Here is a 27,476-nt window from a genome sequence, read left to right as displayed (position 1 = left end):
CGAGGAGGGGAGGGAAAATTAATCCTATTGCCATTTTTTTTAGTCCTAAATTCAAAGTGGGACTTGACCTGACCTATAGCAGTGCTGGCAGGAAAGGAAATTTCTTCAAGGAAACTTGGTACACATGTAACAAATAGCTTTTTACCTACATAAACATTGTCATTGTCAAATGCAATCTTTTTGTCCACCTTTGCAAATATAACATGTGATTTTCATTATCTTACAGAAGAAGAGCAGTTTTTTGTTCATTACAACATATAGCCAACTAGGGCAGAATGCTGCCCTAGTGTGACCTTATTTCAGCTCTGAAAAAGGCTGATACCATGAGGGACACTATGCAAAAGATAATCTTCATAAGGGCAGCTAAATGTCAACACCACAACTCAGTGCAGAGTTAAGTGCAGTTAAGCCCATCAATTTTAACAGACCTCAAGGCACAGAGGTCCATGCTAGATAGTGGCTTGCATGGCCTATTTGCATGGAAAGTGCATGCAAGTTCATAGCATGCAATGTGTCAGTAACATATCATTACGCACAAAGCACGAAATATGTCAAAGACAGACACACCAGCATAAATGTTGAGAATCGGAGTGCCAATGTATTTATTGTGCAAGTCTGTTAACATCTTCCTGGGGAAAAAAAATTCACTCCTGGTTTTCCTCAGCAGTGAGGCAGCAGCCCCTGCTGAACCGCATGAATCTTAAGGACAGAATCAGTCTTTAACTCTGGCTGTTGCAGTTTCACACCACTATCTCGATATTCACGAACCAGGTTCACTGAAGCAGCAAAAAGCACTTCTCAGAATTGATACTCTTAATATTATGAGCATTCTTTAATATAATCTGTGTGTTTAAAATAAATCTCTTTCTGTCTAAAAAGTTTCCTTCCCGCCTCTTGCGTTCCATTCTTGGTAAGAAGTGGAGGCTTGTTCCTGTACAGTTTCTAGCTGCGAACTCTGAGATGCCTCTGCTGTCGCTGGATTCCCGGGTGAGTCTTCAAAGGTTCTCAAGGACCCTTGTGAGCTTTGATCTTCTCTTTTACAAACTTTTGTTTGCCAGAAGGATTTCACAGAAGCCCTTCAAGAAAAAGTCACAATCAGCCCATAAAGCAAATTTAAGAAAGATTTTTACTCAGCCGGAAGACAGACTTGACAGTGACGGGGGACAGACTCACTTGCATGGTGCCAGTGGTGTTCTCGGGGGGGGGGGAACAGTACGTTTTGCAGGTGCCTCAAAGTGCCATGTAAGCAGCCCCTCCCTCTCACCTTCGAAACCATTCCAAGCAGTGAGAGCAATGCGGAGGCATCTCTTCCACGTTGTTCTCACCATCCGGAATGGCTTAGGAGGTGAGGGGAAGGGGCCACTCACATGTTATGTTGAGGCGCCTGCAAAACTTACCATTTGGCGCCCCTCCGGGAAAACCACTGCATGGTGCATACACATTTGTCTTTTGTTTTATCTGCTTAAATAAGCTTTTTGCCCATCAATCAAATTAGCAGAGGGAAAAGTGGGATGAATGTACACACCAGTAGCAGCAATCCCTCTTTCAAACCATCATCAATTCTGGGAAAAAACTATCGTGCCTCTCATCTTAGTACCTTAAAATGGAAGTAATGCTTTTTGATCATTCTTCTAATGTAATTCTTTCTCTGTAGTCCTGACATGTAAACCTTGGTTTCTGCATTTCTCTGCTCTTGTTTCCTCTGATTCTACTTCTCACTCATTCCACTCCTTGGATTGAAATTTGTCTTCATCTCCCTTTGCTCTTTTCTCCCACTTCTGTGCGCATTCTGCCATGATACTACCTGGAGGCCTGGCCCAGAGACTGCCTGAAGCAACTACTTTGGTGGAGGTGGAAAACTGGTGAAGGACGCCCCATCCACCACGCCTGTCCACTGTCCCCCTCTGGCACGCTGCCCTCCCAGTTGCTTCAGTTGGCACTCTGATGCCAGTGACTGAGAGAAGGATCAGTGCAGCAGTGACCTAGCATTTTCTCCACCACTGCTGCCATGAGCAAATGCAACAGCAGCACTGCACCGTGAGGCAGTAGGGTGAACTTGTTCCAATCTTGCATGAGATTGCTTGCTTGCATGAACTGTCTGCACATGGGCAGGCAGGCACAAGCAGGAGGTGGCAGCAGACAAAATGGTAAGAGAAAGGAGGAGGCGACCCTTCATTCCTGTTACCTTTCTGTCTGCCATTGCCTCCTGCTTGTGCCTGCCCGCCCATGTGCAGACAAGCAGGCTTGGTGGAGAATGTTGGGAGTTCCCAGCCTTCTCTGCCCATCCTATTTGTTCAAACATGAGAAAACACAAGCAGGAGGCAGCTGGACATGTAAAGAGGAAGCAGGCTTTGCTCCACTGCTTCCACTTTGCTCCAGGATTGCTCCACTGTGCTCCTCCAACTCCCAGTTGCTTCCTTAAACAGGCTGGGGGGAAGCAGTGGCAAAGTATGTGTGCGATAATAAGTAAAAAGAGAGGAAGAATGAGAGAACTGCCAGGGAGCACTGGCAAAGGAAACAGACCTGTTGAACTACCCTGGCCTCCCTTACCAGGAGCTGTTCCCTTCTCCCTAAGTTTCAGGCTCTCATTGTTCACCTGACATGTAGTGCCTTTCCTAGTTCTCTACACATTTTATTCTAAATTCCTTTGCCACCAGTTAAACCATCTCTGCCCACATTCTGAACATAGCTTTAAAAAAAAAAAAAAAAGATGGCTGGCCTTTCAATGAAATGGTATGAAGTAAATGCTTTAATGGCAGAATCCAGTGAGGGCTCACAATTGTTTCACAGGGTGTGTCAAGGGTAAGACACACAATGAACCAGGGGTGTGTTCAACTCAGGTATGAAAATGTCTAGAGATGGCACTGTTAAAAATTCTTTCCTTCCTCTTCCACTACAAAAGTATTTCTGCACCAACCATTTTCATATTTGTCCTTGAATGTACTGCAGATATCTTGTGCAATTCCCACATCCTTCCATACCTGTCCCTGATCTGCACTACATTTCTGGCAGGTAAAAGTTAGTTATGTTACCCGACTGCAAAGCCGACAATATACATGACTACTTACCAATTAAGAGTGATGAAGATTATTGCAAAAATCACGCCAACACTAACAATAACTCCAGCAACAAGGACAAACATCAGTAGTACATCTGTGTTTGGCTTTCTCAGCCTTCTTGTTTCCAGTTCTAAAGAAAAGCAATACCGTTATTTTGGTAACTCCCCTTAAATGCCAGATAGCAATCTGAACCTGCTATAAGTGAGTTCAGATGATGGGGGGAAAGGATTTTATACACCTACGCTGTCTTACACGGCATCAGTAAAAGTTCTAAATGTCACAGGAAAAAGGAAATTTGATTAAAGTTGTGCATATTTCTGTAAAGCATAAAACAGCAATTTTGAGCAGTACGAAGGAAAATCTTTCGATAGGCAGATCAGTTACAAGGCAGCCCCTCACTATAACTTTAAATAAAACGGTTTCTGAGAATACTGTGAACAGTTTGATATGCAGTCAGAAAAAGACGGCAACACACCAGGAAAGAGTAAGAGTACAAAAGTAGAAATTTTGGGAAAGGACTGACATATGGAGAAACTAAAAAAGCACAAGCATTTATGACAGTGCTTTTACTAGCAAGGTAGATTTACTAAATTGCAATAAGGTCACCCTTTAAAAAAAAAAACTTATATCACATGTTAATGAGCATAAGGTCTACACTTGCTAACTGGGTAAGAGGCATTTTTTCCAGTGGATGCTCCTCTTTTATTTAGCAGGGGGAGAGTAACTGGCACGCCATACCCCAGCTATCTGTTGGTGTTCTTTTGCATCCTGCTTGAGAAGCCCCATTGCAGGGCTTGGGGCTTCCCCTGGGGAAAGGGGATGAAAGTGCCCTCCCCCCAAGGAGATTCCTGCTGGTTTCCTGGCACCCACTGGATACAGCAGTAGCCACTTTGGCACTGCTGCTCCAGGGGGCACTGGGAAGCTCAGGATTGGGCTGCCCATCAGCCTTGCAAACTACCCAGGGAAGGCTTGAGTGTGTGTGAGTGACAATATGGAGATGTATGGATAAAAGAGAAGTGAAGCAAGGAGATCAGGCAAGATACTCCCATCCTTCCCCCTCCTCAGATATCTCAGTATGAGGGCTGTTGATGGGTGGGTGAAGGGGTGGAAACATGACCCTTTATCCTGCATTTCTGGTGACAGTGAGAGATCAACTCCTGTGTACAGCCAAGGCATGACTATACATGTGGTTTTGATGTGATCTCAGGGTGGGGAGTAGCACTAGATTTCCCAGAGGACAGGTGATCCTTCTCATCACTACCCTGAAGATTTGACACACACATGATTGGTGCTTGACATGACTGACATGACTACAGAGAAGTGACTCCGTGGCAGCAATAACTTTGTGAAGTTAACATGTAAATCAGACCAAGCTGACAAAATGGATGAAGTCAATGTTTATCTCCCTAGCATATATTACTATATATTCCTAGCATTGGACACAGGGGAGAAAAAACCCATGATAATTTTCTCTGCATTGGACAGGGAGCATTAGACCAGCATTTGAATTTTGTTGCCCAAATGGGGTCTCCATTTTTTGACTGGCATAGCACAAGTAGTTTTAACAGATTTTGGCAAAGAAATTTCAGTGCCTCCTACTTCACCACTCATAACAGTAAATATCTCCCCTCCCTTGTAGGGAAAATTGGTTTTGACAGACTGAGAGTTTTAACCCTGAGGAGGCATGGAAGCTGCATGCCACACCCCAGGTCCTTCTGTTTTCCCTGCTCTGTGCTGGAGAGGAGAATCTCTGTAGATACCAGCTGCAGGGAAAGCAAACAGATCCTTCGAAAAGAAAAGCTGTCCTGGGACTGCTGCCCTCCTAAGAAGACGGGAAGAAGTGGGAGTATTTAATTTCTCATCAGCAGCAGCATCAGAGTGGCTCAATACTCTGCACACCATCACTGTCACTGACATTCCGTATTCCATACCAGGCAATGACAAATGGCTAATGTGTCACCTGCACTTTACAGGCCAACATGCTGCAATGTAACAGCCTCTGCCTGAATAGGAAATGAGCTGAATTAATGAAAACTACACTACAAGATTGCCTTGGCACAGCCAACAGTCTCATTTTCATGTGGGTGATGCTGCCATTTCTGAAAACTGGCCAGCTGCTGCCTCCACCTCCTCCCATGTTGTTGCCAATACACTCAACTCACATGGGTGACGGAACAAGGAGCACACTCTGGATCCTGTCTGGCTCTCTTTGCACATGGCAAGAGGAGGAGAATCATCCCCCTGCCCTTACAACACATTCCCTCCCCCGCAGAACTATTATCAGAAAACATGAATAAACTGCCTTATGTCACTGGGTTTGTCAAAAGCAAGTTAAAAACCAAAATAGGCTGGAGTGTGGAACAGAGCAATGGTGCAGTAGAAAGGCCATATGTAGAATTCACTTATTCATAAGCAGGATTTTCTATGCAGTGGTTGAATAGGAAGCGAGGAAGAACAAGTGTGTTGTTGATTTCTACCTATTAGTGCAAAACTGTTTAAAACCAAGGGAGAAAAAACCATTAACAACAGGTATAAAGAATCAATAGAAGCAATCTTCTATTCACTGGCACAGATCCAAGTAGCCCCACAGTGGTGACTGGTAGGCGACAGAGGGAAAGGGGAAAAATATCCCCTAACCCCAAGTTGTGCTCCAGCTGGAAGCTAATCTTGCGCCTAACAGCACAGGTTAGTCGGTCTGCCTGTTCCAGTGCAAATTAGGATTGGGATGTTACTGCATTACTTCCTCATTTATTTAAGTCACTGTGATGCTGATGAGTCCAAACTGGAAAACTGTGGTTTGAGCTACGTCAAACTCACTAAGGTTCTCACCTGGAATGCCAACCTTGTGGTTGCTATTTGCCCCAGGATGAAAATTTCCCAATGGTGCTGCTATTTAGAGAGTAAAAAGCAAACACATCACCTCCAAGCATGTAAATGTACTGTGTAATGTGATCTTATGCCTCCAAGCTGGGATGAGTATGCAGGTCTTAATGGTACAGTGTTCTAAAGAACATGTATAGCAAACAGTGCCTGGAGAAGTCGGAAGTTCAAATAATGATATAAAAGTAGTTTCCTTATCTTCTCCCCAACCGCCAAACCACTTCATTTCAAGAGAACTATTCTCAGTTTCTCACTGAGAAAAGGTAGTCAATCAAAAATCAAGAACAACAAGTAATATTTCATGATTGATACTATGACTTGTTGCTTTGACACGGAAATGCTTCAGGGGTACAAGGGGGGGGGGAAGCAGACACTTGAACCAACTGCAACATCACTGTAGTATCATGAAACATGTATGAAACTCAAATATTGCAGTGATGTTACACTAGCCTCATAGATAGAGTAAGCAAATGCACAAGATTAGAAAATAAGAACAGAAGAGTGCAAAGATCACAAGAACTGGTCAGAGAGTATAGCACAGTGGTTAAGACACTATGAATCAGAAAGACCTCTGCCATGAACTTTCTAGGCAGCTTTATGCAAACTACTCCCTCTATAATATGGGAGCAATAATTATCTTCCAGGTTCATTGTAAGACTCACAAGGTAACATGAAGCACTTTGAAAAGTGCTATACAAATGCTTAGCACAATTGTCATTATTACAAGAAGCCAACTAATATAGCCCATGAACTGAGGGTTTGTCTCCTATCCATTTTTCATTGATTTCATTTGCCTTTTTGTATCTCACTTTTCTTTCCCAAGGGAAACCCAAAGCAGCACAACACAAACAACATAAGAACCAACAGGGAATACAAAACATCCATGTAAAGGCTGGATTAAACACCATTTGAAGTTAGCCAAATCTAACACTTGGTACTGTTCGCTGTGATTCACAAGTCACTCAACATAAACAAAGGCTTTCTGAGCCAGAACATCAAAGCAGGTAGTCTAGGATTTCATCTCTGGACAGTAGCCAGTTTTACTTCACAGCAACACAGAAAGTCATTCCTTGTTTCTCACTCTTAATTTTTCCCAAGAAGAGCTTGAGAATTCTCAAGCAGGATTCTCAAGCAATTCAGGGCAGGAGGTCTGGCTCAGTTGGTAGAGCTGCCACCTTGTATGCCTGAAGATCTGAGGCTGCCAGTTCGAAACAACCAGAAGTACAACCGGAAGTACCCGAGAACTGACAACACGCTGATATACTGATGAGCTGACCCTCAGTGGCAGAGAGGAGTTGCCGTCAAGTGGAGCGTGGGAGGCGAAGGGCCAGAGAGAGACCAGACAGGGAAGGAATCCAGCTGGAACGAGGAGTTCTATGAAAGACTAGAACTATTCAATTGTAAAAATCCCTATGGGGGTTTAGAACAGCCTGCCTGCCTATGTAAACCGCCTTGGATTAAAGTCTGAGGAGAAATCTGACAACCAAAGAAAGGCGGTATATAAATACGTGTATAAATAAATAAATTCATGCCCGCTTATTTTATCAGACACAGCTACTGATGCTACATATCTTCTTCTTTTTGCCACAGAATATGAAGCAATCCTGTCTTTCTACCAGGAACATGGGTCTATTTCATCTTCATTAAAAACCAACTATAGGAAGAGCAACAAAGAATGCAATAAACCATACATTCCCTGTTCTTCTGCAGTTTTGGCAATTAGTCAGCCACATTTGCCCTTTCAGTTTTCACTTTGACATGAAGGAAAGTTAACAAGAATTACAGGTTGTTTTGTACCTTGGAAATGAGGATAGGAAGGGACTATTCAGAGTCAACACTACTCTGGCAGAGAGCCAACCTCTGCTCGCACCACAGATTTTCTGGTTTAGAGTTGCAGCACTTATCTTGAAGTGAGTCTACTACACATTAGTACAAATTCAAAGTACAGCCATCCAAGAAAAAAAAAAAACCAACAGTGAAGAAGACAAAAGCTTAGACTGCATCAAAACAGAACACTTTATAATTTCCATCTAAAGCTTCTCACATTCAGTCCAGTCTATCAAATCCAAATGTATTCTCCAAGGAACTATAGATCATCAGTTCAATCACTAACAGTCCATTAATAGTTGGTCTGGCCTATTAAAAAAAAAGTCTGATTCAGAACTGCAAAATTCCTGTATAGTATTTAGTGGCTCCCCCCCCCTAAAAATTCTGATCTCTTCTATCTTCTTGGATAAAGAATTCTTAGAGAACATAATAGAATGGGGGGGGGCCCTCAGCAGCTTCTATAGCAAATGCCTCCCCCTGCCTTGCTGCTCCTTTCCCTTTGTATTGACCAGGCAACAGGGAGGACTTAGGAGCCTTTGTATTCCTCAACCTTAACTGGCCTGGATGCTCTTGAGTATGTTGAGGAGCATTACTTGCTGCTGGCATGCATGGGAGTTGTTTATGCCTCTCAGTTCAAGTCTTTGAACTGAGAGGCATAAGAAACCATGGATTCCATATGTCCCAGCAGGAAATTCTCTCTAGGGCATGCCATTTAAGAACATGGCCTACAAGAAGGAGTTAAAGAGGAGGTCTTTCTTTAGGAAGCTCTCTCTGCCACCAGTTCCCCCTCCTTCTTGACAAAGGTAAGTTTGCTTGACTAGTGGGAGGAATAGTGGAGTGGAGGTTGCTGATAGCAATGAATGCATTGTGAATCAGGCCTGAGTTCATAGATCTGGGATCAGCTTGTATTGCAACATGGAATTTCAAACCAGAAGGATCTCATTCTCTGAACTGCTTCATTTCTGAATTTTTCTCCATCACTATTTAGAAACCCTTTTCAGAAAGTCACTCCAAGGCTAGGTCTTAGAGAGGTTAATTATGCTGTTCTCAACAACAAAATGAAGGCTTATTACCTTTTCCCTCCCAAGTAGCTTCATTTTTGTGTAGAACTGCTGAATTAATTGCACGAAAAATCTGGTACCAAATATAAACATAGCTGAATCTCTGTTTGGTCCCAATTCACCAAAAACACTTAATCATGACACTACGGGCCCAATCCTATCCAACTTTCCAGTGCCAATGCAACCGTACCAATGGGGCGCATGCTGCAGCCTGCGTTGCAAAGGCAGTCAAGAGGCCTCCTCAAGGCAAGGGAACATTTATTCCCTTGTCTTGGGACTGTACTGTGGCTACATCGGTGTTGGAACTTTGGATAGGTTTGGGCTCTAAGTTCAGTGAATTGAAACCAATGAGGCTTTTCAAATGTTTACAATGTAATATGTATCCCTGTTGGGACCAGAAGGGAGATATCTATCAAAAAGCATTTCTAATTTTCTACTAGATTTAAAAGTCAGATAACTCTCTAGAACTATTCCTCAATGAAGCCTGATTAAATTTTTTGATCCCCATGGCCAGTCCCGTTCCCACATTAAATCCATAATTATTTCTACATTCACTTTTCAGTACAGTCCTATCTTCATGCTGAGCTGGCGCAGGCCTTAAGGCACGTTTGTGCCTACTCAAGATCCTACAGCATCAGAACAAAGATGTGTGCCAGCCTGCTGGCACTGGATTCATTCCGTGGCGGCCAACACAGGTAAATTCAAGCCGAGCAGCACAGGGAGGTGGGAGAGGGCGGCAGGAGGGACATTTGGAGGGGGCATTTTTGGGTGGGAGAGAGTGGAACAGGAGGCAGATCGGGGAATGGCAGACACTGCATCCTAACCCCCACTCCCAGGCCAGGAGCAATAACCAGGCTTCCCAGATTTACATCAGCTAAATAGCTGGCATGGATTCAAGAAGCCCCATAGTGGTGGTTAGGGCTTTTCCTGGGGTAAAGCGGAAAATATCTCCTTACCCTGAGGTGACTTTCAGCCACCTAAGCTGCATAGGATGCAGTGCAGGCCACGTGGCCTGGCTGTGCCAGTGCACTTAAGATTCAGCTACCCATATTTCAAAACTTATAGACTACTACGCTTAGCACATAAGGAATGAATTAAAATGAACAGAAACATACCGACAAATGTTTAAAATGTTAACAGTTACAATCCCCCCCCTCCAAAAAAAACAGCAATCAAATAATATTCCATGACATCCAATGAAAATACATCACTCAGGGCAATCCTAACCCCTTATGTCAGTGCTTTCCAGCACTGGCATAGCAGTGTCAATGGGACATGCGCTGCATCCTGCAGTTGGGTGTCACTCATGGAGGCCTCCTCATAGTAAAGGAATGTTTGTTTCCTTACCTTGGAGCTGCATTGCCCTTATGTCAGTGCTGGAAAGCACTGGAAAGCACTGACATAAGGGGTTAGGATTGCACCTTCAGTCTAGCTACAAATCTAGTTCTATTAATAGTTGATCTCTGCCAATCGTGTCTTTGCCCAAAGGAAATATTTCATTCTTTTTCGTTCTGGTTTAGCAGCCTCTCAAGGTTATTTCCCACTTAGAGTCAGAGAATGTCAGAGTTGGAAGGGTTATGGCAGTGGCGTCACTAGGGTTCGCGTCACCCAGTGCGGGAGGCCAGCGTGTCACCCCATACAGTGGGCGGGGCACCACTCCAGGTGGTGTGCGTGGTGATCTACCATCGCCCCACCCCCACTGGTTTTTTGGCTGTACCTTTTGATAGAATAAAGATATTTCAACACAGTTTGTTTTATCGCATTCTGCATGAAATCAAACATTGATTGATATATAACATGATGGTATTATTTTTGCAAACTGTGATTTTAGTGATTTTGGTCACTAATGGTGTCACCTCCCTCAGGGTGTCAACTTACTAACACCTTATTGGAGCAGTTCTCAAACTTTTAGCACTGGGACCCACTTTTTAGAATGACAATCTGTCCAGGACCCATCATAAAGCAAATTAAAATAAATAATTATAAATAAAGTAAAATAAATAAATAAGGGAAAACCAGCCCTGTTCCACCAATTTTCTCTGTAGCCTGCCTGCAATAACACCCCCCCCCCCCAAAAAAAAGAATCAGTAAGATTTTCACCCCTACCCAGTACCCAGTTCAATTTAAGTTCTTATATTTCAAGCATATCACTATCAGGACCCACCTGGCTTTACAAGTCTGAGAGCCCAATCCTATGCCTGTCTACTCATAAGTAAGACCCACTATAGTCAGTGGGGCTCAGTGGCGTAACTAATGATTGTGTAGCCCAGTGCAAAGCTCAAAATGTTGCCCCGAAAGTGATGTCACAACCGGAAGTGACATCACACCCAGGCTTTTTAAAAAGTGAAAGTTGGGAGGATCCCACCTCCTCCCCTCAGCAGCTTACCACCCACTTGCTCTGCTGCCTCCCCCCAGTCAGTGGCATACCTAAGGCATCTATTTACAACCTGCGGTCAAAGAACATTTTGTAGCCCCCCTGCATGACAAAATCAAATTTAATTAAGTAAATAAATAAAAAGTTATTGGTTCCATGCTGTGTCATAATAACATCTCATTGGCACTCAGAACAAACAGTCTCATAGGTCAGTTTGGAGTTAAGCAAATCCACTTTTTGTTCCACAAGGCAGTTGTGTTTTCATTTTCTGGTTAATTGGCCATAACTTTTGATAGAAAACAGATATTCCAGTGCTGTTTATTTCATTGCATCCTGCATTAAATTACCTTTCCAATGATACGTAACATGCTGGTATTATTTATACATACCAAGATTTTCACAATTTCGGTCACTAGTGTCAAGCTCAGCTTGTTGCCCCCTAAAGCTTGATGCCTGGTGCAACTGCTACCCCTTGCACCCCTTAGCTACGCCACTGTTGGGGCTTACGCCCAGGAAAGTGTGGATAGGATTGCAGTCTAAAACAGAAAAAAATTTCACTTTACCCTGTCAAGCCTGTATTTCATTCTTTTTATGGGGGGCCTTCTGGAGCATTTGTTGAGCTCCAGTTGAATCAAATCAGGACCATTCTGGTGGCCTCACATTTCCCTTTGCCTGACGTGCCCAGGAGCCAAGACACGCTTGCTTACTCGCAAGTAAATGTGACCATGTGGCTTAGTTTCGCTTTCCATAGGGCTCAATACATTCGCCAGCTTGGAGGAAGGGACCTCCTTCTTAGGTGTTTTTTGGGGGCTACATTCATTGGATCAGGACCATTCTGGTGTTGTTGGACTCCTCTTAGCCTGCCCTTTCAGAAAGACTAAGGCACGTTCACCTACTCACAAGTAATTGTACGATATGGTTCGGTTTCACTTTCCATTGGGCTCCATGCATTTTTTGTTTTCCGGTTTTTTACCAATAACTTTTGATAGAAATTAGATATTTCATTCCCGTGTTTTGTATTGCATTCTGCTAGATATTCTGCATCCAACGGTATATAACATGATGGGGTTACACCCAACCACCACGATTTTAGCGTGTCACCCTCCCAGTGCACGTCACCCCCCCTGCGCATCACCCGGTGCAGCCCACATCCCCTGCACCCCCCTAGCGACACCACTGGGTTACGGAGATCATCTAGTCCAATCCCCAACTCCTACAGCATCCCTGTCTACTCAGCATCTGCTTGAAAATCTCCAATCAGGGAGTGCCCACTACTGCACAAGGCTGACAGTTTCAATGCCAGACAGCTCTTACAGTTAGAAAATTCTTCTTCTTGTCTAGCCTAAACATATATCCCTGCAACGTCATCCTGCTGATTCTAACCCTGTCTCGGGCTACAAAATCCTCTCCTTCTATGTGACAGCTCTTCAAATATGGGATAGCCTTAAAGATGAGTATCATGTCTCTCCTTCCCCAGGTTAAGCATACCAAGCTCTTTTACCCATTCCTCACTGAACTCGGTTTCCAGCCCCCTTCAACATTTTTGTTGTCCCCTTCTGAATTTGTTCCAACATATCAATCATTTTGTAACCAACAGTTATGGGTGTATTCTCATAATACAGGAGCATCTTTGCTCACCATACTCATATATTTTTGTTTTCACAGCCAGATGCACTTATATAAACTCTTCCCATGTTATTATTTTATTTTTATTTCCAAGAAGGATTTTCAAGGGCTCTCTTGCCACCACTAGTGCCCCTCCCAGCAACATGAGTATGTCTTAACTGCAGTGGAATAGGGGAGGTGACTGCTATAGCAAAAAGAAAAAAATGGTATATATTGTTTTCATGTTGATTTCAGGCTTCTTTTGAAGCCTTGCAATTGATATCCATTCTGAGTGGGAAAATCCATGATGACATCTGCAAAGCAGAACATCAGTAAAATTCTTACTCTGCAACATGGCAAGATTGTAACAGGGGGCCTGGGGAGAGCTGAACAAGGTGTCAACAGCTGCTTCTATTAGACTGCCTAATCTTCTTGTCTTTTGATATCAGTGAGGGGGAAAATGCTAAGGATATGCAGATTCGATGCAGCAGGGCAACACATTAACAGATAAGAAAGAAATGTCATTTACTTTGGCATATATGTTTTACAATTAACTGTACAGTGCTCCCGCACACACATTTGAACTTCCAAAACTGTCTTGCATTGTACGGGCACAATCTATCAAGCCCTAGTGCTGACCACTATCCATTCATTTTAATCGAACTATGCATAGGAAACTATCATTACACACCACCTACAGAGATGGGGCAACAGCACTGAGCAGTAGATAGCTTTCTTTGTAGCTTTTTAGCAGGTTTATATGACTTCTACCAGTTAACATGATACCAAGGCAATCTCGTGAGAGTTTATTTAACATAAACAATATCTAACAAAATATTTATGAACTTCCATGAACTTACCAGCTGTTGTATACACTGTATATTTTACAGTTGCAATCAACTCATTATGTTCTTTTGTATCACACTGAAATGCAACTGGGTGAGTATCCCTGTGTACCTCCAGAAGAGCCGAGTCATTAGGAAGAATGAGTGATTGCTATCAATTCAGAAGTGACAAAAAAGACAACATTGGATTATCTCATCAGGAATAATGAATTATGCCAAAATCTTTTGCAAATGGGGGGTTTTGTTTTTTCTTTCAACTATCCCTTATGATATACTAAACAGAGAATCTTCTGAAATCTCCCGTATACAGAAATTTCCATTTCCCTCTCAGTTCTGATAGGAAAGGGAGGATGAACTGCATACATCTCACAACTCTTCCTGATTGTCCTCTTCAGAATCCACATTCAACTCAAATAAGTTCAAAGGAAAGCCTATTCTTAAACTTGTGGTTTATTATTCCTGTCTAAGGAAGGGGGTTGGACAAAACTAGATGACCTATTTGGGCCCTTCCAACTCTATGATTCTATGATTTTTATTGAATAAGAAAGACTGGGCATCTGGCAAGATAGGCAATAAGGTGACAACGTCATAAGAAGCTTTCAAAGAGCAATGGCCACCTGTCTGTCATTCCTTCTTCTGCTGCTCTCTCCCCTGGGCAATGTGTTGAAAGAAGAGAAGCCTGGTGTGAGCTAAAGGAAGGAGGAATTTCTGTGCTTCAAGCAGGGAGGAAGAAATTGGGCATTTAGGCTACAATCCTATCCACACTTTCCTGGGAGTAAGCCCCATTATTGACTATAATGGGACTAATTTCTGAGTAAACATGCATAGGATTGGGTTCTTATTGAGTTAAAAGACACTTCCTAAGGAAATAGGACCATGGATGGAGAATGAATATTGTTTAGGGAAGGATGATGAAATAAGACAGAAGGTGCTGGCTTCTCAAATCTTTTCATTTCATGTTATTTTTTCATATGCTTTTAATTTTGTCTTTCGGGTAGATTCTCCAATTTTGATTATGATATCAAAATTTGGGGGTATAGATATAGATGCATTTTACCTAGGTCTAATTAGTAAAACTTGCCTAGAGATACTGATGTGAGGTAGGCTGCATTACACACACACACACTTTAGCAGGAGGTTATGTACAGTTGTTACCATTTTAATCAATTCATTAAATACAAGCAATACACAGAATGGAATGCAGTTGCTCACCTGGTCTGGAATCAACATCTTCCAAATATACGTAAACCGATTTTCTGGAGGTATATAAATACAAGGTATCTTCACACTTTCAAGACTTTCAGAAATAGGTCTTCCCCCTGCAGAAAACAGTTTTGTTATCTTGTGCCTACATTTAAAACAAATGTTAGCATATACCTCCACAATACCGACAACTATTCCAGCCAGACTGCGAGTTTGAAAATTATAATGTAATTTGTAACAGAATTTAATTGCATGCTACTGACCTAATATTTTAAACTGCTTAAAGCTGTGGTTCTCAAACTCTCAGGGAGTTTGAAGACCACAGTAAGTGCCTGCGTGGGAGCAGAGAAGGTGACAAGGGTGGGGGGAAGGCAGCAACGTGATCTCCAGGATCGCTTCGCTAAGGGGGCTGCAGGGAATGGCATTTACTTACCAGTCCCTCCAGCAGTTTCCCTGCACAACCCTCCTCAGGGCTCCCCAACCTTCAGAAAGTGAAAGCGGAGCGATCGCGCCCCACCTCTGCAAAACCAGAAGTGGAGCATGATCACTCCGCTTTCACTTTCTGAGACATGTGAAGACCTGCGGAGGGTCGCGCAGGGCTCCCTGCACCTCCAGGAGGCTGCTGCAAGGACTGGTAAGTGCATGCCAGTCCCTGCACCCCCCCTTAGAGACATGATCATGGGGATCGTGTTGCTGCCTCCCCCCTGCTCCCGCCCCTTATGGGGGCAGAGTCCAGGTCTCTCAGGCTGGGGCATCGTGACGCCCCAGTTTTAGAAGCCCTGGCTTAAAGGCATCTAAAAAGTAGTTTAGCAGTACTACACTATTACTCTACCTCAGAATGAAACAATTGCCCTTATGGAAACAACTGTTAGTAGTTCATTGCCTACTGAAACTGACTAGGAAATACTGTGCATCACTGGGTTCTACTTACATCCACAATCTGATGGTCCTCTGCACTCCTCAACACGGACAATACATTTTGATTCAGCTCCAGGGCATCCATTCGTTAATATAACTTCTCGAATACCAATACCTTTGATTGTAACATAAAAAGTAAAATTATATGTCTCTCATATAGATAGATAGATATGTTTCCAATCCTTTCCTGCTTTCAATCTCTTTAAGCTAACTACTCTTCTAGTTCACCTTTTGAAATAAACATAAACTTAATCCTCTTAGAAAGCCTTCAGCAAATCAATTTCCTTTTTGCATCTAGAATTTGGAAAGTGCCATCAATTTGTGCCTGAGACCATTGCCTAGGTAAGCTGAAAATCCTTCTGGTCCTTAACCCCATCATCTAATAAAAAGTCACTCTTAACATTCTCCTTTTAGGATAATTTAATATGCACTTTCATTTTATGCACTGCTAAAAACAAACAAGTTAATTAAAACTTAAATATCAATGCTAGCTTGCAGCCTTTGTGAACCTGGCCTTTCAAAGCCTCCACCATCTGGTGCCTGGAGCAGTTTTGCTCTGATGAGCTCATTCCAATCAGGTGCTGAGCATCCATAACTCTCATTGATACCAATGGAAAATTACAGTGCTGCACACCTCACAGGATCAGGCATTTCAGAAAGGGTGTATTTATTAAGGAAGTCATTGGATTATCATGTTGGTTTCACCATGCAGCAAACCCTCTTAAGATCCATGTGTTGCTTGTAGATCAGTGTTTCTCAAACTGTGGGTTGGGACCCACTAGGTGGATCATGAGCCAATTTCAGGTGAGACCCCATTCTTTTCAATATTTTATTTTTAATATGTTAGACTTGATGCTACCATGGTATGTGACTGCATTTGGGGAAATGTTACAGACTTGTACTTTTAACAAGCTACTATATATATTATTTACAGTGATAGTAAATGGGACTTACTCCTGGTTAAGTGTGAGAAGGATTGCAGCCTAGGATTGTTAGAAATTTTCCTGCTTGATGATGTCATTTCCGGTCATGACATATATAGTTGTTACTATGCTCCTGGTCATTATGGTCTGTTATACTGTTTTTATATTATGATGCATGTCATATAGAATGTATGGGTGAGTGTGTAGAGTGTGATTGTTGGAATTGTAGTATATATTTATGCTTGTATCTCAAAGGTGCATAAATTTCATTGTGCTGTAGCACAATGACAATAAAGTTACTACTACTACTACTACTACTACTACTACTACTACTACTACTACTACTACATCACTTCCAGTGGGTCCTGCAGATTCTGACAGATAAAAAGTGGGTCCTGGTGCTAAATGTGTGAGAACCACTGCTGTAGATTATTACCACCAAAAATATCTTGCCATGTTTTTTCCTCCATTTTGTGGTGACTCCACTGACACGTACACCTGTACATATTTCTGATTTACTGTGCCTCATATGAAGCATCCACTGCAATAACCCCACTGAACATATTAGAAAGAGGTGTTGTCACACAGCATCATCAGGAACATCATGAGTCTCAAACAGCAGAATGTGATCTAGAACATGTTCCCAGAACCCCATTCCAGAGCTGTCCGGCATGCTGGACTGCTGCAGCACCAAAAATGACTGCCGTGGTATCCTGCACAACCTGGCAGCCCTGTGGCCCTTAAGCCATTTCTGCCCACCCCACAGGTGTACACATTTCATCCCTGTTGCGTATCTGCACCATTGGGCAGAAACGGTTTAAACAACATTCCACTTAAGAACTTCATGTTATTTTCAAAAATACAAACATATTCAACACAAGTGCTGTGCTTTCTTTGCTTTTCTCCTTTTCTTCTGCCAAACACTGTGTACCCAGATGACATGGGTTGCGAGGGAGGAGAGAATAGGATGTTTAGTCCCAGTAAATACTGAATAGATTGCCATCCGTTATAGAAATATTTTGTTTATTAACAGCAGAGAAATGGAGAGGTGAGTTTAAATAAAACAAAAAACAAAACAAAAAACCACAGAAAACAGAATACCAAAGTCTATCTGAATACTGAATTAATTCCTATATATATATAACAAATATACATAAATATAAATAATGAATTTTGTAATTTTGATGACATGTAACTTGTGACAAATTACTTCAAGTGACAGAGGGAAGCAGCAACAGTTCCTGGAACTGTAAAAAAAAAAGACCAAGGCTCATGTTCCATTACCAAGAACAATCTCATTTAAAATATGCAGAAAACATTGTTTATAAAAGTATATAACAATATAACAGTATATAACAATGAACTGACACTTTTATTAAAGGCATATTTCTTGCTCGGGAGACCTGTTTGTTTTTAAACTCAAGTAAAAGATACAAAAACTTCTGATTCTAAAGAAGGAGGGCATAGGAATAATAGTTTAGCTACCATGGGTTTGACAAAAGGAAGAGAAAATGGAGACACATCCTCTTCTAGTTCTGGAGTGATGAGTGCAAAATGCTGTAAATAGCAGCATAAGATTAGGCCGTTAATCAGAGTGAAAGAAAGATGCATGCAGGGTCACTATGTTTTTTTTTCTCCCTGAACATTTTGTCCCTTTGCTACTCTGCCATTGTGATTAGAGTTTCTGTGTCTCAAGAATATCGTATTCTTGGAAACTTTGGCAAGAATGTGTCTGAATATAAGACTGGTGTCCTTATGATGTCATCTTTTGTCTGCCCTTCCATTTTCACCTACATCCATGGCTATTATGCAAGTTTGAATGGAAACAGACACGTGGAAAATAAAGCAGTTTTGATTAGATTAGATTAGATTAGACAGAGGCTGGGGGAGGGTGAACAGAGATGGGGAGGGGGCATTTCTGGGCTTGGGAACAGGGGACGAATCAGAACCAGGAGGGGGCAGCATTGGTGGAGGAGGCCTCTGCCACATCCTATTCTCATTTCAGGGTCTGAATATCCTACACAGGGCTTCCTGAACTTGTGCCAGCTAAATAACTGGTACAGATCCAAGTAGCCCTACTGGGCAGACTGAGGCGTTAATCAGGGTAAGGGGAAACTTATTTCCTAACCCCAAAGAGACCTCCAGCGTACTTCTAAGCTGCACTGAATACAGTGGAGGCCGTGGCCCCACTGCACCAGTGCTAGTTAGAACTCGGCTACCCAACTGTTAAATATAACACAACTGCCTAGTGGAGATGATGTTCACATCAAATAACACAGTGTAACAAAATTTGAATAATTCTTTATTTTTCTGAATAGTTTGATTTTTCTTTGGGAATGATTAATAGGAACGATTACTACTCGTGCACATATTTCAAAAATGCTGTTATTTTTGGCATAGCATGAATAGTTATGCTACTCCAAAAATGATACTGTTGTATAACACAATGTGTATTACAATGCATCGGGCAATGGGATTAATAAAAAACACAAAATTTAAAATAGCTAACAAAGTTTTGATGAAGTTTTGATGATAGCAAAAACAAAAATCTAAGATTAGCACTGGAATCAGTGCCTCTAAGAGCGCAATCTTAACCACATTTCCAGCATTGACATAGCTGTGCCAGTGGGGCATGTGCTGCATCCTGCAGTTAGGGGGCAGTCATGGAGGCCTCCTCAAAGTAAGGCAATGTTTGTTCCCTTACCTCAGAGCTGGAAACTTGGCTAGGATTGTGCCCTAAATTGTAAAAGAAACGTTAAATATTCAACATAAACAATTTTTGTGTTACATTGTGTAATATTTTTAAGTAGCTTTAGGGTAAGCCAGTCTTCTCAAAAGGCACCCTGAGGCTGATGTATGATTGTAGCAAGTGGGCTCCACTGCATGTGGAGTAAAGAAATGGTAGGGTCAGGGATAAGACATAGTGGAATCCTAGCACAATGTAATTTGAGAAGGCAAAATAATTTTTCTTAGCACAAACTGCATTATTCCCCCCATGTTAAACCATAACAAAGAAGGAAACTATCTTAACTGTAACTACCTGAATATTAAATTTGGAATAAGTGTCACATTCAAAGCGTTGACAAAGGTTCTGTTTATATAATCCCTTCAGATTTGCATATGTGGCCAAGAGGTAAATCTATGATTGAAATGCACTCAAAGTGAGATCAAACCAAATGAAAAGAGACTTCCTTGACTCTGTTGCCAACAGATAATAACTGCTTTCTTTAAAAAACAAAAACAAAAAAACAACTAGTTTTCTAGTTCTTGTGCCAGATCCTGAACTTATACAACAAAACCATTTATAAAACAAAGGTACATCAGACCCCAGGTATGTAAACGGAATTTAAGTACCAAATTCTAAAAATTCTAAAAGTTGAGAGCCAGAACAATGTAATGGTTCTGGTCAGGGGTGGCTTTAAGGTAACTGGACCAACTGTTTCCAACTAGGCCCTGCACCTAAGGGGCCCCCATGCAAGTGTTAAAATAAGAAATAAAATTAATTAACTAAGGGCACAATCCTAACCAGGTCTACTCAGAAGTAAGTCCTATTTTGTTCAGTGGGGCTTACTCTCAGGAAAGTGTGGTTAGGATTTCAGCCTAAATCATTTCATAGCTACTAAAACAAGTAGAGGAGGTGGTTGTAGCAACACTTGCCAGGATGCTATCCTCATTGTTCCAATCCAACATGCCTCTTCACCTCTCCTCAGGCTTACACCAGCAAAATAGCTGGTGTAGTTCTGAGGAGACCCATTGACAGCCAGGTGGCCTACAGAGAAGTGAGTACAAAATATTTTTACTTATCTTCTCAAGCTGTCAGGTTGCTGCCCCTTCCCCACATGCAGCATCAGTGCAGTTGCATGGAAGTAAATGGTGGAGGATAGGATGGAGCTTCCTCAATGAAACTTTCCTTGAGAAATTCATTCAAACTGGCTCAGAGATAAACAATATAAGTTGAAATGAAGGTCAAAGAGTATTAACAAGTCAAACTGTTAATACCCTTCATGGAGGGAACTCTTGAGAGATTTCTTGCATTAATGGGCTACACAGTTGACTGACATGTCAGGTCTAATTTGAAAGGTTTATCAATAATACAGAAGAACTATATTAATTCAATGAAGATAATATGCTAAACTGAGATCAGTACAAACAAAAAGATCTAAAAAGATGATCAGAAGATAATTTAAACATGATTCAACTTTAGTCCAAAAAGATAAAACAATGAATAAGAGAAGCAGTAATGATAAAAATGGTCTCCAGAAGATAATGTGTAGATAATTATCTGCTGGGTCAACAGAAGTTTTAGAGCCCAATCCTATCCTCCCTCCCACATGAATAACAGAAACCGTGGATACAGGGGAACACTATATAAATAGTGACCCCCCCCCCAGGCTGCCCACACACCCATTAAATGATCTTAATTGTATAACAGAAGCTATACATTTAACTTTCTTGCTGAACTGAAGAGCTGAAAGTGCAGGCAACTAGCCTGCATGCTCCAGAGAGGCTAACAGGAAGCAGGAACTCCTGCTTCCTGTTAGTCACCCTCTAGTGCAACCATTTTCAACCACTGTGCTGTGGCACACTGGTGCGCCATGAATGGTCTGCAGGTGTGCCATGGGAGTTTGGGGGAGGGTCATTTATTAGTAGGGCCATTGGGGGATGTGAGCCCCCCCCCACCAACAGCATGGTGTGCCTTGTCAATTGTCTAAAGACCAATGGTGTGCCTTAGCCATTTTAGTGTGTTGTCAGTGTGCCATGAGATGAAAATATTGAAAATCACTGCTTTAGTGTGAAGGCTGGTTGCCTGAACTTTCAGCTCTTCAGTTCATCAAGAATGTTAAACAAGAACACTTGTGCTGCAAGTGCTTCTAGATTACAACTAAAGGCCCAATCCAGAAGTAGAGATGAGCCGGCAACTGTAAAGCACTCTCGTGCCACAGGGAGAGCAGGGAGGCTGGCCTAAGCCCTGCCTGGGCAATGTAAATGTAAGCCCACACTGGCAGAGTCAGGCCAGCACGGGAGTTGGGGGGATGTGGAAAGGCAGGGGGGAGGTGTTTCGAGGTGGAGGGAGGGCAGGCGGGCTCATGGACAGGGGGCAGGTGAGCAAGGGGGTTGAGGCCAGGAGCTACCACTTGTACTGAATCTTGAGGTAGCACAGATCTGAGTCCCCAATTGGGGCTGCTACAGCACAACATAAGGTAAAGGGAAGCGATTCCCCTTGCCCCTCACCACCACTTTCAGCCCCAACCCTGCTCTGGATGCAGGGCACGCCAGCCAGCTGCCTCTTCCAGGCAGGTTAGGATTGGGTTGCCCAGTAATTTAGGGCCCTATCCTATCCAATTTTCCAGCACTGAAGCAGCCGTAATGCAGCCACAAGGTAAGAAACCAATGTTTCCTTACCTTGAGGAGGCCTCTGTGACTGCCCCCCTCCCCACTGCAGAATGCAGTACATGTCCCACTGGCATAGCTGGATCAGTGGATAACATTTGGCCCTTAATGGGACTGTGGGGGGCACAGGGGGCATCCAATCAATAAATAATCAGTGGATATGGAATTTGCTGATATGAGGGTCCGCCTTTATAATCAAAAGTCAAAACAAAAACTCAGTAGAACCCAACAATATGACTCATTCCAAATGCTTTGTAGAAGAGCAAAATCTGCACCAAATGCTGGAAAAAAGTAAGTTAGATGACAACCAAAGCTTGACTGAAGGGAATTCCATAGCACTAATGCCAAAAGAATTTTCCTAATGGATGACCACCTCAACCCAGATAGGGTCCTGAAGAAACCACTGCAGTATGCACATATTAATGAAGATAGTCTTTAAAGCATCCAGGTTCCAAGCCATTGAAAACTTTAAGGGTAAGAACTAGAATCTAGAATCGAACTTGGAAACATGCAGGTAATGAATGTAATTCCTATCATGAAATTCCTATCCCAATATACCATGCCAGCTAAAAGCCAGTCTGCAGCAATATGTGCCAGCTGAAAAATCGCAGTAATCTTCAAGGTCCACATCAAATGGTACAGTAATCCAAGCTGGAGATGGCTAGGAGCCCAGTCCTATTCTTCCTCCCCCCCCCCAAAGCAGCAGTACCAAAATGGCTACCACTGCATCCTGCAGTTGAGGAGATCTCCTCTGCAGTGCAGAGGGTCGACTTGAACCTGAGCCAGCTAAATAGATGGCTCAGGACTGTGTGTACCTGCACCATGGGATTGGATCCAGGAAGGGGGTTAGCACATTTTATGATTGGCACTGACTGCTTTATGGCAGTCAGGACCCCCGGAAGAAGCATACCAACATCGCCCAACCAGATAGGATTGGGCCACAGGGTGATGTGACTAGGAACGAACAGGCTGTTGAAGCAGACAAGCCAGTAAAAGGCACTTTTTATCATTGTTGTCACCTGGGCTGTCAATCAGAGCCCTGGATTTTAAAATACTGTATAAATAACACATAACACAAGGAAAAACATAATAATATTCATAAAAATATGCTTGCAGCACATAGACAATAATGAGCTCTAACCATTACCAGAAGAATGTTGAGAAGTCTTTTCTGGTTTCTTAGGGAAAAAATCAACAAAATCACTGAGGCTTTGACAACAGAATAAAAAAACAGTATTGAAGAGATATGAATTTGCTGAGGTTTCAGATTGGCGAGAACTGTAGTCACTGTGCTTTGGTCCAAAAGAAAATGCAGTAAATTTTAAGGTTGAAAATGTATCAACCTCTCAGTTCAGATGATCCAACAAACAGTGGTTGGTTGGATTGTGAATGTGGTAGGGAAAACTGCTGAGCCCATGTGGTCTTCCCTTTCTCCTTTTGTTTGCCTAGCTGTGAGGGAAGAATCCTGGTTATTTAACTTACAGCTCCACATGCTGTCTAAACCCGAGAATGATAATTACAGTTTACAAATCAGAATATGAAAACAGGACCTGATCCAGGTTTCATATTCTGGTTTGTAAATTGCTATTAAACCACAACCCCAAGGTTTGAACCATATGTGAAGCTATCATTTAACAAATCAAGATTCTTGTGTCACACCTCTGCACTAAAGAGAAAAGGAAACAGAAGGGGAAGAGAAAGCACATGGGAGCAGGGCTCTTTCCTGTTGCACTCACAATCCCACTATCTATGGTTTCTCAGATCATCTGAATCAGACTAAAAGGGATGTGAAGTTCTTGACACAATTAGTGCAGAAAAGGATCTAATGTTCTTAAGATCCAAAAATATTTCATTCATAGTGACAAGCCATGATGAAATATGTGAACCAGATAAAAGTATAGAAACGAGCACTTTGCAAATTGTCTTGCACCGTTTGAATAAGCAAACCGTGGTAAAAAAGATTTAGTTAAGATTCAGCATCAAAAGTATTCCCTGGCAGGAAGAATGCTGCATTAGTAAGGAGCTAAGTTTAATCAGCCTAAACATTTTTTCTCCCTTACTAAAGAAATCTGATACCCCCATCTAACAAAAGGTTCTGTTCAGAACAAAATGATTTCTCTTTGTGGAGTACCTGAGAAAATTGAGACATTGTACAAAAATGCACCAACTACCATTTTCTACGTGCTCCGCATTAACACAGGCATCTGCTACTAGACAATGGTCATCCCATTGTAGAACAGTCTGTCTTTTTCCACTCCTTTATGAGATCTCAACTACCCTTAGCACAACTAATAAATTGTATGAAGTGTTGAATATAGATAGACTATTGCATAGAAGCAATTTGCTTTAATGGAGCTGGCAATATTGTATGTGGGAAGACATCTGTGAGATGCATCAGAAGGTCTTTCAGCTTCTGAACGTCTCACAGATGTTCACAAATAGAGAAAATTGTTACTTTGGTGAAGGCGGCTCATGAGCCAATAAACGAAAAAGAGCTGGAAGGCTGTGAAATTAATAAAACAACAGATCTGACCTAAATTTCCAGTGACAATCAACTGGATTGTTTTTGTTAATTATAGTTATCAAGTAAAATCAATGAGAGGTGAATGAGGGCATACAAATTATAATGGCCAAACTGCTAATGTTAGCATATTGTTCCTTAAGGGAAAAAAAATTAATCCACCAAATTATGTTGTTTTATTCATCTGCTGATCCACTTACCACATGTAACTGTGCATACTCCAAATTCTACTTGCTTGGGTACTGTATGATTTGCACCTGAAAAAGATGCAGATTTATCCAAAGTTGATCAATAACGGTAAAATTACTCAATTACAAGAAATCATAGTTCTTAAACCCTTGTGCCTTTTGCCTAAAACATAAAACAAAGTTTATAAAGTTTTCAGAGTCAGTGAAATAATGTGGAAGAAACTAAACTTTTCTTAACAGTTTAGTCAGTACATTATTCTACAGCAGATCTATCAAAGCAGATCTATTAAGCAGGTGCAAAAGAGAGCGACTAAGATTATTTCTGGGCTGGGGCATCTTCCTTATGAGGAAAGGCTACGGCCTAGAGAAGAGGTGCCTGAGGGGGACATGATTGAGACATACAAAATTATGCAGGGGATGGACAGAGTGGATAGGGAGATGCTCTTTACACTCTCACATAACACCAGAACCAGGGGACATCCACTAAAATTGAATGTTGGGAGAGTTAGAACAGACAAAAGAAAATATTTCTTTACTTAGCGTGTGGTTGGTCTGTGGAACTCCTTGTCACAGGATGTGGTGATGCCATCTAGCCTGGACGCCTTGAAAAGGGGATTGGACAAGTTTCTGGCGGAAAAATCTATTATGGGTTACAAGCCATGATGCGTATGTGCAACCTCCTGATTTTAGAAATGGGCTATGTCAGAATGCCAGATGCAAATGAGGGCACCAGGATGAGGTCTCTTGTTATCTGGTGTGCTCCCTGGGGCATTTGGTGGGCCGCTGTGAGATATAGGAAGCTGGACTAGATGGGCCTATGGCCTGATCCAGTGGGGCTGTTCTTATCACAGTGAAGCTATGCATATTCATTTTAGGCTACTATTGCTTTTATGTTGCTTTCAGTGTAATTTGCTGCTGTTTCTATATTGGTTTTATTAGTTTTATAATCTTGATATTATGTTTTTATTGTTTTTAATTGTTTATTCATTGTGTTTCTTTTAACACAGATTAACACAGGGGATGGCATCTTTCCAGAACAGGTAATCCATCACGTTTATAAGTCTCCATGTTCTGAATGGGACTGAGTCGTAGGAAAAAGTGCATAGGATTGCATCTTTACACAGATAAGAAACATTTAGGCCTTTATATGAGAAGGATGTCTCTAATTTTAAGACAGAAAATATAGCTAAATGCAATTTGGAATATTCTGCCTGGATTACATCAGCGTTCTATTCCAGAGGGGCAGCCTATAAGTACAAATAACAGGGAATCTTTGGTAGCCTTTAAGGTACCTTTGTTGTATTTGTGCAGTGCACATGCAGTGCAACACTACTTTATCTCACATTAACCAATCAAAGCAACAAAAAGTTATCTAATACACTTCTGTCATGTAGTTTGCAGTGACAATAACCCCCCTGCTAATTCTGCCATTTTCCAAAATTTTCCTTCCTGTCTTCCAGGGGTCTAATTCAGGGACAGCCCAACCATGAGGTCAACTGAACCAGTTGTCCGAGGCAGAAGACTGCTGGGAGGGTCAGTCATATCTGTCCACCTACTTGCCTCCGTGGCTCCTTCTTCTCCGTCCACAATCTGGCTTGGAAAAGGAAGAGGGGGGCAGAGAGGAAGAGGCAATGTGGAGGACTATACTGAGCTAGAACACTGGAGATGTTCAGACCCCAGGAGGGCCTGGGTCTACTGTGGCTTGCGCAAACATACAACTGACTCACCACTGACTGACAGCAATTTTCATCCACTGTGCCATGGCACACCAGTGTGCCACAGATGGTCTGCAGGTGTGCTGCAGGTGCTGGGGGAGGGTCATTTCTTAGTAGGGCCTTGGGGTATTGTGAGGCTCCTACCAGCCGTGTGCCATGTCAAAAAACTGATGGTGTGCCTTGACCATTTTAGCATCTCGTCAGCATGCCATGAGTTGGAAAAGGTTGAAAATCGCTGCCATGAGGTCTCTTTGTGTCTAGGATCACAGTGGCCAAAGCACATTCAGACACTCCGCGTGAATGGGAATGACTGGAACACGCAACCAGCAGCCGGCCGGCGCAAGGCTGCGTGTGGGCTTGTGGCGTTTTAACAAACACAGGTGCAAGTCAGGGGTGCGGTGTGGGTGTGGCAGGTGAGGCCGAACCTCCCCACCAGAGTCCATGGAGAAGCACCACAGCTGCCCTGTCTGCTTACACCCGAGCAGGCTCTCCTTACAGCTGAGAAAGCTGGTGTGAGGAGAGCCTCCTCAGGTGTAAGCAGGCAGGGCAGCTGTGGTGCTTCTCCATGGACTCTGGTGGGGAAGTTCGGCCTCACCTGCAGGCGCGTCCCTGGTGCAAGTCCGAAAGGCTCCCGCGTCTGGCTCTGTGGCGCAGGAGCCTTGCACAAGGCGGCAGCGGGCAAGCCCGGCGCCTGTTTCCAGCCTGCCTTTTCTGGGCTCCGCCCACTCGCCCCGGGCCAGTTCCGCCCTTGGGGCGCGCTTGGAGGTGCTCACCGCGCGCCACAGGCTTGGCTGCCGGCTCCGGCCCGGGCCCGGGCCCCGGTCCCGTCCCACCCGCGGTCACAGAAATGATGCTTTCGGAGATGGTGATGTTCGTGGAGCCCGCGGGCTCCCCGGCCAGCAGCTGGAGGAGCAGCCCCAGGAAGAGGCGCAGCTGCGCTGAGCCCCCGGCCTTTCGCAGCCCCAT

General features: G+C 42.8%; 1 protein-coding gene across 1 annotated transcript; it reads right to left on the bottom strand.

The window, feature by feature from the left end:
- Positions 1-596: 596 nt before the first annotated feature.
- SPACA1 (sperm acrosome associated 1) lies at positions 597-27,476 on the bottom strand. The gene is made up of 7 exons (XM_066622717.1): positions 27,284-27,476; positions 24,808-24,864; positions 15,786-15,887; positions 14,864-14,970; positions 13,667-13,802; positions 3,069-3,189; positions 597-1,076 (listed from the first exon to the last, which is right to left on the bottom strand). Exons 1-7 carry the CDS (start codon positions 27,474-27,476, stop codon positions 872-874), a joined length of 921 nt encoding a protein of 306 aa, XP_066478814.1. The 3' UTR covers positions 597-871.

Source organism: Tiliqua scincoides, chromosome 1 (genome assembly GCF_035046505.1).
Source record: "Tiliqua scincoides isolate rTilSci1 chromosome 1, rTilSci1.hap2, whole genome shotgun sequence".
Classification (NCBI taxonomy): Eukaryota; Metazoa; Chordata; class Lepidosauria; order Squamata; family Scincidae; genus Tiliqua; species Tiliqua scincoides.
The sequence above is the reverse complement of the archived record's forward strand: the minus strand, read 5'-3'. Positions and strand labels throughout refer to the sequence as shown.